Source organism: Marmota monax, unplaced genomic scaffold (genome assembly GCF_021218885.2).
Source record: "Marmota monax isolate L192 unplaced genomic scaffold, Marmota_monax_Labrador192_F-V1.1 WCK01_AAM20220418_F8-fsc00192, whole genome shotgun sequence".
Taxonomy (NCBI): Eukaryota; Metazoa; Chordata; class Mammalia; order Rodentia; family Sciuridae; genus Marmota; species Marmota monax.
The window spans coordinates 2,766,383-2,780,325 of NW_026693786.1; the positions used below are offsets into that span (position 1 = coordinate 2,766,383).

The window sequence follows — 13,943 nt, forward strand, 5'->3', positions numbered from 1 at the left end:
TATGAAGCCAACCTCTATAACTTCCTGAGATCCTGTCTCAAAATAAAAATAAATAAATAAATAAAACAGTTGGGGACATAGCTCAGTGGTAAAGCATCCCTGGATTCATCCTGAGTACCACAAAACAAACACACATACATAAAGCCCAACCACTACAGGGAGAGTGGACAGGAAGAGAGACATAAGGAAAAAAATTGATGAGACAGTAAGAGTACAGAAAAGCAGAAGAAAAATAGAATGAATAAATTCAATTGATATAACATTTTTAAAAATGCAGGGAGGAGGAACAGAGACATAAGAAAAATGACAACAGAAAAAGAGGGAGGGGCTGGGGTTGTGGCTCAGTGTTAGAGCGCTTGCCTAGAATGTGTGAGGCACTGGTTTGATTCTCAGCACCACATAAAAATAAAAATAGGTCCACTGACAACTAAAAAAATATTTAAAAAAGAAGAAGGAAAATATGTAAGAAAAAGAGTGGGAGAGAGTAGGTAAAAACAAGAGAGAATGGAATGAGTAACTCCAATTAAAGTAAAACAATACATAAAATTGGATTAAGATATGCAAAGTCAAAGAGTAGCAAGAATCTATCAAATTAACACAAAATAAAATACCAGTGAAATTTTTAAAATGCTAAGTTAAAGAATCTAAAATTATTCCCTGTAGAAGTATTTGAGACAGAATGGTTTCTTACTGGACCTTCCAACTTTGGAATGCCAGCTACTGGGAAACACAGAAAATGCACAAGTATCAAATACATGACCTCTGAGTGTCTCTGGGCATGGGGTTAACAACTACATCATCTGTCTCTGTGCTGTGTTGGGAGCTGTATATTTAGTTTGTCACCCATCCAGCTCAGCATTTCTGCTTCAAAAGCTTCCAGAACTCAGATTCTTTCACCTCTCCATACTGACCTCAACATGCCTGCCTCTGATGCATACCTGGGAAGTTCTGGCTTTTCTGTGGCATTAACAGGCACATAAAAACTCTTGGGAGGGTCTGAGGAATTTGCTCTAAGTGTCTGCAGTCCTGCAGCCAGATCTTTCTCTGGCTGAGAGGACTAACAGTACGAACCTCACCCACCTTTCTATCATGCCATCAGGAAACTCTGGAAGTTCCTGAATGAATCCTGATGCTATTCTGCAGACTGCCACAGGTGTGTACATACTGTTACCCCCAACTCTAACAATTCTTGCCCTGCCCTTCCTCATATAGCCAAGATGGGTCTGAAAATTCCATGATTAATCTCAGCAGTTGAAATCTATTTGAAGAGATGAAACTCTACCAGACTATGTCAGGTTTGCACACACCTGTGTAGTTGTAGTTTGCCAATTTCCAAGGAATTTCCATTGGCCTTCTGCAGTCTAGAGTTCCACACAGGTTTGTGCTACTGTCTCATTTTTGAGTGCAGGTAGATTTTTGGACTGGGCCCCAGAAAATCAAATGAAAGTAATGGAAAAGTAGTCCACAGAAACAAAAATTGAAAGATAGGGCTGGGGCTATAGCTCATTGGTAGAGTGATTGCCTTGCACACGTGAGGCACTGCATTTAATCCTCCACATAAAATTAAATAAAATATATAAAAAAAGAAACTTGCAAAACTGGATTTAAAAAAAACAAAACTGAAAGATAAAAAAGAAAAAAGAGTGCCAAAAAGTATAGGTATTCTCTTTCTATGCTCAATCTTTTTACTCAGTATGTCTAGTCACTGAGTCAACACTTCTTAAAATCTTTATGATTTCTTCTTTCAGCATTTCAAGAGAGAGAACAGAGACATAAGATACTCTGACTTGTAATCCATACATCTCTTCAGGGAGCTTTTGCTCTCCCTCACTGAGCACACCAGGCAAGGATGCAGTCTATTTCTCTATTCTTTCTCTCTCTTATTATTATTTAAAAAATTTTTCTGGGTTTCATATGGTCACTGAATGAGTTGGACTCCAGTGCAATAGGACTTTGGGGGGAATAGGTGGGGGTAATGGGGATTGATGCTAGTACCACTGAGCTACATCCCCAGACATCATGAGAAAATGAAATTACAAGCTCAGCATATTTTAATAAAGATGTGCAATTCCTTAATAAAATACTTGCGATCTGAATCAAACAACACATAGAGAGAATCATAAACCACGATCAAGTGAGATTTATCCCAGGCTTGCCAAGTTGATTTAACATCAAAATTTAAAATCAAAATAATACACTATATCAATAAAGAAAAAATAATTTATTCTCAATAGATGCAGAGAAATCATTTGAGAATATCCTATATTCTCTCATAATAAAAATACTCAACAAACTAAAATTACATTGAAACTTCATCTACTTGATAAACACCACCTATGAAAACCTACAGTTACTATCGTAGGAAATAACAGACTGGATATAAAAGACTGGATTTTCTACCCATAACATTAGGAACAAGACAAGGATGTCCACTGTTGCTACTTCCATTCAACATATAATGGAGTTCCCTAATTAGAGCAAAAGAGAAACAAACATAAATAAAAGGCATCCATTTTAGAAAGAACTATTTCTATTTGTAGATGCCATGATCTTGTAAACAGAGTATCCAAAACAATCTTCTAAAAAAGATTAAATAAGAAAATAAATTCAGCCAGTTTGCAGCAGCCAAAATCAATATACAAAAGTCAATTTATACATTTCCAGTGAACAAAAATGAGAACAAAATCTCATTGCCAACAGCAACAAAAAGAATAAAACATGTAAGGATAAATTTAATAAAAGAAGCATAAAATTTATACTCTGAAGACTACAAAATACTGATTAAAGTAATTAAAGTCCTTAACAAATAGCAAACATCCCATGTTCATAGGTTAGAATACTCTTATTATTAAGATAGCAATACTTGCTAAAATTAAATATTGTGGAAACTAATGAGCAGACAAAACAATTTTGAAGAATTAAGTAGGAAGAGTCACACTTAATTTTTTTGCAGTGTCGGAGAATCAAACTCAAAACCTCACATGCTAGGCAAGCATTTTACCACTGAAGTATATCCTATCAATTCCCCAATTTTAAAACTTACTTTCAAAGCAATGGTAAACAAGGCAGTGAAATACTAGCATGAAGACTGACATAAAGATCAGTGGAACAGAACTAGGGGTCAGAAAACAAACCTATATCCTTTGATATACTTTTTAAAGTACCAAAATCATTAAATGAGGAAATAATATTGTTTTCAACAAATAGTACTGGGACCACTGGATATCCACAGCAAAAGTCAGAAGATGGGGGGCTGGGGATGTGGCTCAAGCGGTAACGTGCTCGCCTGGCATGCGCGGGGCACTGGGTTCAATCCTCAGCACCACATAAAAATAAAATAAAGATGTTGTGTCCACTGAAAAACTAAAAATAAATAAATAAATATTTTTAAAAAGTCAGAAGATGGAACCTTACTCCACAACATATATAAAAAATAACTCAAAATGGATCAAAGATCCATTTAATGATCCAATGTAAGAACATAAAACTTTTAAAAAGGAAACAAAGGAGTAAATGTTCATGGCTTTAGATTTGGCAATGGTTTCTTAAAAATGACATTAAAAGCACAACCAACAAAAAAATAGATAAATAGACTTCATCAAAATGAAATCATTTTTGTATACAAAAGGTCACAATCAAAGTGAAAAGACAATTCACAGAATGAGAGAAAATATTTGCAAATAACATATCTAGTATGTAGAATATAATTTTGAAACATTCATATCTAAACAACAAAAGACAACAAATGCAATTTTAAGAAGAGCAAAAAAAAAAATGAAAATGAGCAAAGGACCTGAATAGACATTTTCCAAAGAAGATAAACAAACAGCCAACAAGCACATGAAAAGATATTCAGTATTACTAGCCATCAGATTAATGCAAATCAAAACCACAGAGATGCCACTTTATAACCAATAGGGTGGCTAAAATTTAAAAAAAAAAGAAAAAGAAAAAGAACAAGTGTCATGGGAGACTTGATGCAGGAGGGTCTCAATTTTGCAGCCAACCTGAGAAGCTTAGTGAGACCCTGTCTTAAAAGATGAAAAGGGCTGGGAGTGTAGTTCAGTGGTAAAGTATACCTGGGTTCAATTGCTAAGAAGAAAGAAAAAAAAAGAGAGAGAGAAATGAATAACAAGTTTTGACAAGGATGTAAAGAAATTGAGATGCTTCTATATTGCTCTTGGAGTATAAAATTATACAGCCAGGTGCAGAACAGTTTGGTGATTCCTCAATAATTTTAACAAAGAGTTATCCTTTGACACACTAATTACACCCCAAGTATGGATTCAGAAGAATCGAAAACAAGTGTTTAAATAAACAGAAATTGCATATGAATGTTCATAGCATCATTGTTATTAATAGCCAAAAGGTATCAATAGAAGCAGAGAAATCATATTGAGCTCAAATATCTCAAATACAGATATTGAAACTGTGGCATTATTCAAACAATAAAATATTACTAGGCTATAAAATGGAAATAAATAATAATGCATGCTACAAATGGATTAACATTGAAAATACTGGGCAAAGTGAAAGAAGTCAGTAAATAAGAGACAATATATTATGTTCCCATTAACATGAGTGGTCCTAAATAGGACAATTTTATAGAGACATAAAGTAGATTAGCAGTTGCTTGGTTGTGAGGGAGTTGAGGGGGAGAGTAGGGAGGTAATCCCTAAAGGTACAGAGATTTATTTGTTAGTGACTAAAATATTCCAACATTGACTATGGTGAATATCTGTGAATATATTAAAACCATTACCTTACATAAACTATTGATTTATTTGGAACCAGGGATTGAACCCAGGGAACACTTAACCACTGAGTCACATTCTCAGCCCTTTTTATTTTTGATACAGGGTCTCACTAAGTTGCCAAGGGAAGCCTTGAACCTACAATCCTCCTGCCTCAGTCTCCCAAGTCGCTGGGATTACAAGCATGCACCCCTACCCAGCTCCCCCTTCTATACTTTAAATCGGTCAATTTTATAGGGGAGAATTATATATTAACAAAGATATATAAAAATTAAAATTTTTACTATAATTACAACAACAAAGACTACTGTATTAGGAAATTTTGTTAAATAATTCAATTTTAACTGCCCTTGTCACAAAAAGTAACTGTGAGGTGATAGATATGCTAATATATTTCACTAAATGGCCACATTATTAATATCTATTTGTATTGTATAATATGATGTTGTTAATACCAAATATACACAAGAATATTTTGTTTAAAAAAAAAACAGAGGTATGTGAAAAGAACCAAGAGAAAGAATAGAAAAAAAAAAAACTTATGTATTAGGGTTATGAGACTCACAACATTTTGTTTCCTTTATTGTTTTGTTTCCTTTATTGTTAAAATGTCTTTACAATATGTTTAAATAAGTATTTTAAAAATTATTTTATAGAAATGTTTGTAACTCACCTTTATAAATAAGAGGTTTGTCTTTATCTTCTGTTTTCTCTCTACTAGCCAATTCAAGAAAATCCTCAATCAAGTCCAGAGATATGAGTGACTGGCTGAAAACAAGACTGGAAAAAAAAAAGATTAGTGTTCAAACACTAGAACATTCACCTTAAAAAAAAATCACCTAGTAAAGGCTCCACTTCTTCCCAATCCATAAATTAACACAATTATAATCAAAATCTTAACAGGATTTTATGTAGAAATTAACACGAGAGTAAAATTCATAAGGGAATGTCAAGTATTGAACAACCAAAACAATTTTGAGAATCAAAAAGATGGAGGTCTAAGTCTACATGATTCCAATACTGAAAAAGATACCGTAATCAAGACTACTGGTGAAAGGACAGGAACAGATCAATGGAACAGGAAAGAATACAGACAGAGTCATATAATGTGGATAATTGGTTTTTGGCAACAGGGAAAAAGCAATTCAATGAAAAATGGATAGTCTTTTTAATAATGGTCTTGGCAAAACTGGACATTCATATAAAAAACAATGAACTTTGGTTCAAATTTTATATCTTATGCAAAAAGTAGGTCAAAATGGAACATAAATCTAAATGTAAAATATAAAAACTATAAAATATTTAGAAGGTCATATGGAAGAAAATCTTTTAACTTAAACTATCTTAGAAACATGACAATAAATGGATGACTGGTGAAAAATAAAGGTGATAAACTGGACTTCATTTAAATGAAAAGCTTTTGCTCTGCAAAAGACACACTGTTCCAAGGAGGTAAAAAATTTTAAATCTCCCTATTAAAAGTATTACAATATTTCAAAATTCTGTGCATCCTATTATATGTTATCATTCCATTTCAAATAGGTCTGCAAATTCCTGATTCTCTATTCTAGTGAGTTTAAACTCATTTTTAGCCATGAAATACATTTGTTGACCTAAAGTTTAATATGAAATTAAAATACATGAAATCAGCATGATACTTTAGGTATTGTGGGAAAAGGAAGAAAAATGCCACTGGTAACTCATCCTCTGCTCTAGGTTAACAACTTGCTCAGAAGTAATCTGAAAACCACTATTCTGATCCAATACAGTAGTGAGTAAATGGATAATATGTGATAAAAAAAAAAAAAAGCTTGGAAGAGAATGTAGAAGGATTTCCTATCCCTTACATATACAAAGTAGGTCGATATATAAAAAGTTATGTATTAGTGGTAAGTGTGTTTCTTAAGTTTTACTTGATTCTGGCAGGGAGGTGCTTATGATTCCAAAACATCCCTTAATAGTCACCATTAAATGTGTTTAGATTTAGTGGAGATAAAAAGAACAGCTGAAGCTATGAAAGAGCTGCTGAATTTAACAACATATAAATTTTCTGTTATATGGCTTCCTGATCTTTGCACTACCAGAGGCTACTATCTCCCAGTTGCCAACTTCTAGAACACTGGTAAAGAAATGAATTGAGTCCTAGGGCTCAGCTTAAATAACCAAAGCCTATGTCTTGACACCTAAGTAGTCTGGTTATCTATCTCAGAATCAAAAATTTCTCTGAAACAATTAATGTGAATTGCAAATTATTTTTTGTTAGTGTATATTAATTATATAAAATGGTGCATTCCATTATGGCAAATTCATACATATGTAAAAGCAATTTCACTATCCAATAACTTCATTACCCTTGTCTCCTATACCTCAATGATCCCCTTCTTCAAACCTAATGAGGCTCCCTCTAGTTCCATGGCATCTCTTTCTTCCTGTTTTTGTCCCTTTAGCTTCAACTACACATGAGAGAAAACATGATACTTTTCTGACTTATTTTGCTCAACATTATGATCTCTAGTTTCATGCATTTTCCTACAAATAACATAATTTTGTTCCTCCTACGGCTAAGTGAAACTACACACAAACACTCTCTCTCTCTCTCTCACACTCACACACACCCTTTCTTTATGCATTTATCTGTTGACTCACACCTAGGATGATTCAAAACAGCTACTGTGAACTTTGTTGCTGTAAACATGGACATGAATGTATCACTTAAGTATGCTGACTTAAATTCTTTTGGATAAATACCAAGGAGTGATATAACTAGATCTTATAGTAGTTGGATTTTCAGCTTTTGGAGTAATCTTCATACTGATTCCCATAGTGGCTCTACTAATTTGCATTCTCACTTATAATATGTAAGTATTTCTTCCCCCACACTCCCATTCTGCATCCTAGCCATCCTAGCCAGCATTTATTATTATTTGCATTCTTGAGAATTGCCATTCTAACTGGAGTGGGATGGAATCATAGTATAGTATTGATTTGCATTTCCCTGATGGCTAAAGATATTGAACATTTTTTCATAACAGGTTGGTCATCTGCACACCTTTAGAGGTGTCTGCTCATTTCTTTTGCCCATTTTTATTGAATGGGTTGTTTTTTTTAAAACAAACATTTATTTTTTAGGTGTAGATGGGCACAACACAATGCCTTTATTTGTATGTGGTGTTGAGGATCAAAACCGGGTCCTACAGGTGCTAGGCGAGCACTCTACCACTGAGCCACAATCCCAGCCCTGGGTTGTTTTTTTTGGTGTTGATTTTTTAAGTTGTTTATTATGGAAATTAATCCTCTGTTGGAAGAGTAGCTGGCAAAGATGTACTCCCATTCTGTAGGCTGTCTCTTCACTCTTTTAATTGTTTCCTTTTCCTATAAAGAAGGTTTTTAATTTGATGCCATCCCATTCATTGGATCTTGCTCTTACAAGGTTACGATAATACAAGTAATAACTAATAGTTGAACTCTAATAAGTATTCAATTATGGGTAACCTTCTATGATGATAGCATATTCTATTATAGCAGAGGGCAGGTGGACATCTACAGTGAATATGGGAGAAGAAATTCCTATATAGGAAAAGACCATTAAAATCCTTCTATACTCTTAATTTTAAATCACAGAGGTTGATAGTGAAAAAAAGCAAGTTTATAGTAATAATATCTTCTGAGTTTTTAGAAACTCTTAGCTCAAATATCTACTTACTAATTGACATCTCTCATGTGTACCTAACAGGCCCATCAAACATAACAACCAGGGGCTGGGGTTGTGGTTCAGTGGTAGAGTGCTTGCCTCACATGTGTGAGGCACTGAGTTTGATTCTCAGCACTGTATATAAATAAATTATTAAAATAAAGTCCATCGACAACTAAAAAAAATATTTTAAAAAGAAACTAAACAGCCAGAGTAAGACTCCCAATTTCTTCCAATAAAACTGAGGCTTAGGAGTCACTCTCTGACTACTCTCTCTTTGCTACCCTGTATTTCATCTATCAAGTCATTCTGTTTCTACTCCAAATCATATCCTTTATTTCCATACAATATATGCCAACATCATCCCCTACCTAAGCCATTAGTTTCTGTATAACTACAATGGCAATACACTACCAACCAAACAAAAAAAGTTATATTGAGCACTTAGTAGGTGCTAGGTACAGTGATCAACAACCAAAAGAATAATATACTGGGCTGGGGATATAGCTCAGTTGTAGAGTGCCTGCCTTGCCCGCGTGAGGACCTGGGTTAAAACCCCTGTACTGAGAAGAACAAAAAAGGGAAAAAAATAGTCTGTGTCTTCAAACAGCTAACTACCACTTTTTCCAGTAGAAAGACATAAACAAGTGAGTGCTTTAAAATGTGTTAAGAGTAGAATATATTCAAAGGTGCTATGACAATAAGAGTTTTGTCTCTTTCAAGGGGGCTGAAAGAGTAAGTTTGAATTTTTTAAGATAAAGTATCATTTTTTTAGTCTTCTGTTAAATTATTTGAAAAGAAAAATAATAAAGAAAGAACAATCAAACAGGTAAAATGTTAAAAGTCTGAAAAATGTCCATTAGGTTTGAAGATAAGAAGATCACTAGGGACTTCAGAAAGAATTTCAGTAAAGTCACAGGGTTTTATACATGGTGAAACATAAATATCTACTAAAAGCTTGAGACCAAAAAATAAATTCAGAGTACAAAAACTACAAGTAAAAAACAACATGGAAAAATAATCTGAGTATGTGGTCAAAACTAGTTCTTAAAAGAAAAATAGTATTTCTATTGGTCTAGCACTACAATAACCAAAGAGAATACATCTCTAAACAAGAAAAAAATAACAGATTTTTTAAAAATAAAACTGTTTAAGCAGTAGTAATGTTATCAAAAGGCTTATTTATACAATAAATACAGGAAAGAACTTACACTTTATCCCCAATTTCCTCTGCCATTCGAAGAATTTCAAAGAGAAGTACCATTTTTCCAGAATGCTCTAAAACCTCAGCATCAGCATCTGTAACAAAATCTTTGTACCAGTCTGGAGCTGGGCTGCTTGGATTAGAAGAGGAAGTAGCTTTACCTAAATAAAACAGAATATAAATAAGTAGGTAAATCAAGAAAATGAGACCAGGAGAAACAGAAACAGATCAACCAAGGAGAGATTAAGAGAGAGACTAATGTAGATTTGGGAGAAGTGAGGCAATTAGGGTCAAACAAACATACACACACACACACACACACACACACACACAGATAGACACCAATCCAGGAAGAAGAGCTCTACACTGATAGAGAAAGACATGAAATGGAGGGAAGAGAGAGACAAGGATAAATGCCAAGTGACAACAAGCAATAGATGGACACTGAGACAATGCAAGTATGAGAGGAAAACCCTGGAAATAGTGTGGGGAGTTCACAAAGAGACTCCAAGAGATGGAAATCCCAGAGGCTCTGAGGGTAAAAGTCTCAAAACATACCCCAAGAGAGGAATTAACAGACACAGAGATACTCAGAGATCAAGAGAGAAAAGGGCTTTAAGATAGGACACATTTCACTGTGCTACAGAATTCTGGAAAACTCAAAACAAGGATTTACCAGGGAATTGCCCTATCATGCTAAATCACTTCATTGTGATTCCTCCACATAAACACTTTGATTATAAAAGGCACAAGAAGAAAGCCTCACAAAATAATCTGTTAAAGAATTTAAATATGGTTTGATTAAAAGTAAGGAATATTCCATTGCTTTGTAATGCAGAATATTTTCAATTTACATATTTTCTATTATAAAATATTTAGGTACTCAGAAAAGTACATAGAATATCATGAACAGCTGTACTTCCACATCTCATCTTTATCACATTTTAATACTAATACACTCCTGATGCAGCTGAAGCCTAGTATGTGACCCTAACAAATCCCATTTTCTTTCCCTCTCTACTAAGAGGTAACTAAACCCCTAAATTCTATCTTGACCATTTCTATGCAAGTCTTTATATTTTTACTACATGTTGTTGGTCATTAGCCATTATCTGGGACCATGAATGGTACACAGTCCCCTAAACTGATATAAAACTTTTCATGAGCCAGGTGCAGAGCCGCATGCCTATAATCACAGCGGCTTTGGAGGATGAGGCAGGAATATCACAAGTTCAAACATAGCCTGAGCAATTTAGGAAGGCCCTAAGCAACTTAGCAAGACCTTGTCTCAAAATGGGCCAGGGATGTGTGGCTCACTAGTAAAAGTGACCCTGGATTCAGTCCACAGTACCAAAATCAAAACAAACAAACAAAATAACAACAACAAAAAACTCACAAAACCTTTCTATGATAACAATGGCTAGATTGTAAAACCAATGTGGTTTATTCCAAATGTTTGCTTTCCTGTGGGGTCTAGAATTTAGAATGAGCCAAACAGATGTGAATAGTTCTCAGTAAAAATCTTGGGCTCTAAGTTTCTAATGAGCTTCTCTGGTGTACAACACTTCATTCATATTGTAATAACTCACTGCTAGAGAAATTAGGAGTATCCCAGGTGATTCCACTGGAAGAGGACTTTTAGAAGGTTGTGCCCGATTTCAACTGGACTTCATGCTATGTACTTTTCACTATGTTGATTTTGCTTTGTATTCTTTTATTATAAAAACAAACAAAAAAGCCACATAGTCCTGTATATGCTGAGTCCTGTGAAGCTTTCTACTGAACCAATGAACCTAGGTGTGGTGGGGTCTCCTGACTCACAGCTTATAAAACAAATATTAACTAACTAAAAGGTTTGTAATTGTTTATAGATACACTTTTTGGAGACAAAATTATCCTATTATGATGTTGGGCAATAATATTAGCAATAATATACCAGATTTATTTATTCAACAAATATTTATTGAGTGCTTTCTATGTGCTGCATTCTATTCTAGAAGCTTCACAATTTGCCCACTGGCAAATAATAGAACCTTGGGAGAATTCTGTACTAAAATAATTTAAGTGAAAATATCAGAACTAAAAAAGTAGGACAGCTAAATATGAATGAAGTTCAGAACAGCACTGATAATTTCTGTACAAATACAACAGATCTCATTCCAATTAGTTTTGTGGTGCTGGGGATCAAACCAAAGCCCTCCGCATGCTAAGCACATGGTCTACCACTGAAATATGCCCACAACCCTCCTGATCAAATATTGATTCTATTGGATATAATGATAGTACTTTATAGTCAAGTCTAAAAAACAAAATGATACAAATAAAGGGTATTTAATTAATAAATATCCTAAGTATTGTATGAAATAAAAACTTATAGATACTTCTTGCTGAATTTTCTTATTCCATTATCCACATGGATCAGTCATGACTTCTGCTGTAACTGTGCTGTGTGTGTGTGTGTGTGTGTGTATACACACACAATATATATAAAAATGAATGAATGGAGTATCAGGAGCGCTCTGGAAATACACACTCTTAAGTCCTGAGCAAGAGATACTGAACAATTATTGTGCCTAGCAATAACTTGGGCTTTACCTCCACTCAGATAATGAAGCCTGGCTCCAGGAGTAGGCATCACCTGGTGGGGCTGAGTTACACTCACCCATTCCCTTGTAATCCTACCCCTTTTCCCTTTTGGGGATAGAATGTTCCATGGACGCTCCCCTTGTGTGTCCCAGATGTAAGAATAAAGCATTCCGCGGACCCCTAAGGTCGCAGAGCAGTCCCCGAAGTTTGAAAAGTACTTCTGTGTGTTTGTGTGCTTCCTTCGCCGTTTTCTTAAGTTATTACAATAGTCAGATTTTGTGAACCCAGCATTAGGTCGCCAGCTATAATAGATGGTGATGATAGAGGGCAGGAGGTGTAGCTTAACAGTATAGTGCTCTTGGGTTAAATTCTCCACAACAAAAAAAAATCCTTAAAAATTAAGGCATAAATGAAATATAAGATAAATAGAAAATTATACCTTCACAATTAACTACTTAATGCATTCTAAATATATATATTTAAGTAAAAGTTTCTTTATCATACTTGTAGCATAAAACAATATAGATTTTTAAAAAGAAAGTAGCACAGCTGGTTATGGTGGCACAAGCCTATAATCCCAGCAACTCAGAAGGCTGAGTCACAAGGATTCCTAGTTTGAGCAACTTAACAAGGCCCTCAGCAACTTAGTGATACCCTGTCTCAGAATTAAAAACAAAAACAGAAAGAGTTGGAGATGTGACTCAGTGGTAAAGCACATATAAAGTAGCATATCATTATATGTATGTATTCAGTAGTAGTAGTAGTAGTAGTAGTAGTAGTAGAATGGTGCTTTAGGTAGGACCTACTTAAATACTAACTTCATGGCAGGGTGTGGGAGTGAGTGTGTAGTTTGTGTATATAAAGGAAATCCTCTTGTCTAATGTTATTGGCTGGTTATTTGAAAAAGTCAAAGAATGGATCATGAAATAAATGATATCAATATACTATACATACTTTTAAAATACAAAATATTCTCTGGACAAAACAGAAAAATGGTGCAACAAGTTTGAATATAATTCGTCCCCACTGAAACTCATGTTAAAGTTTGATTACCAATGTAATGATGCTGAGAGGTAATGGTACTTTGAGAAGTGATTAGGTCATTAAGAGAGAATAATGCCTTCTCACAGGAATGGGTTCCCACTTGCCACAGAGTAAAGAAAGTCTGCCCCTAATGTTTTCTAGTTTTCGTGAGTGCTCATTTATCCTCAACAGACATGGCTGCCCAATCGTGGACTTTTAAGCTTCCATAACTGTGAGCCCAAATAAATCTCTTTCCTTTATAAATTACAGTTTCAAGTATTTTGCTACAGCAACAGAAAATGGACTAAAACAAATGGCAAGTGCCATGAAAGTCTTTTGTTCATTGATATAACCCAAGCTTCTAGAACAGTATGCAGCACATAGAAAACACTCAGTAAATATCTGTTGAATGAATAAACCTGGTATATTATTGCTAATATTACCGCCCAACATCAGAATAGGAGAATTCTGACTCCAAAAAGTGTATCCATATAAACAATTACAAACCTTTTAAAATGTTACTGTTCAGAGATAAAGTTCATACTAAAAGTATTAAAAAAATAAATCTAACACTTTGAAATAATTAATATAGGCATTCCTTAACGCAAAACTTTACTTTCACACAACATAAAAATGGGAATGCTGAAGTGACCTTGAATGACATATTCAAGATGCTGCTTCTCAG

The 13,943-nt window shown here is 34.4% G+C and overlaps 1 protein-coding gene across 11 annotated transcripts in view; it reads right to left on the bottom strand.

Moving 5' to 3' along the window:
- The window catches only part of Atrx (ATRX chromatin remodeler), a 231,630-nt gene that overhangs the window by 47,655 nt on the left and 170,032 nt on the right, over positions 1–13,943 (bottom strand). For all 11 annotated transcript variants that reach the window (XM_058584904.1, XM_058584905.1, XM_058584910.1 and 8 more), the window contains 2 exons: positions 9,657–9,810; positions 5,428–5,534 (listed from right to left, as the gene is read on the bottom strand). In XM_058584904.1, coding sequence (XP_058440887.1) covers positions 5,428–5,534; positions 9,657–9,810 — 261 coding nt within the window. The remainder of the gene's footprint in view (positions 1–5,427; positions 5,535–9,656; positions 9,811–13,943) is intronic.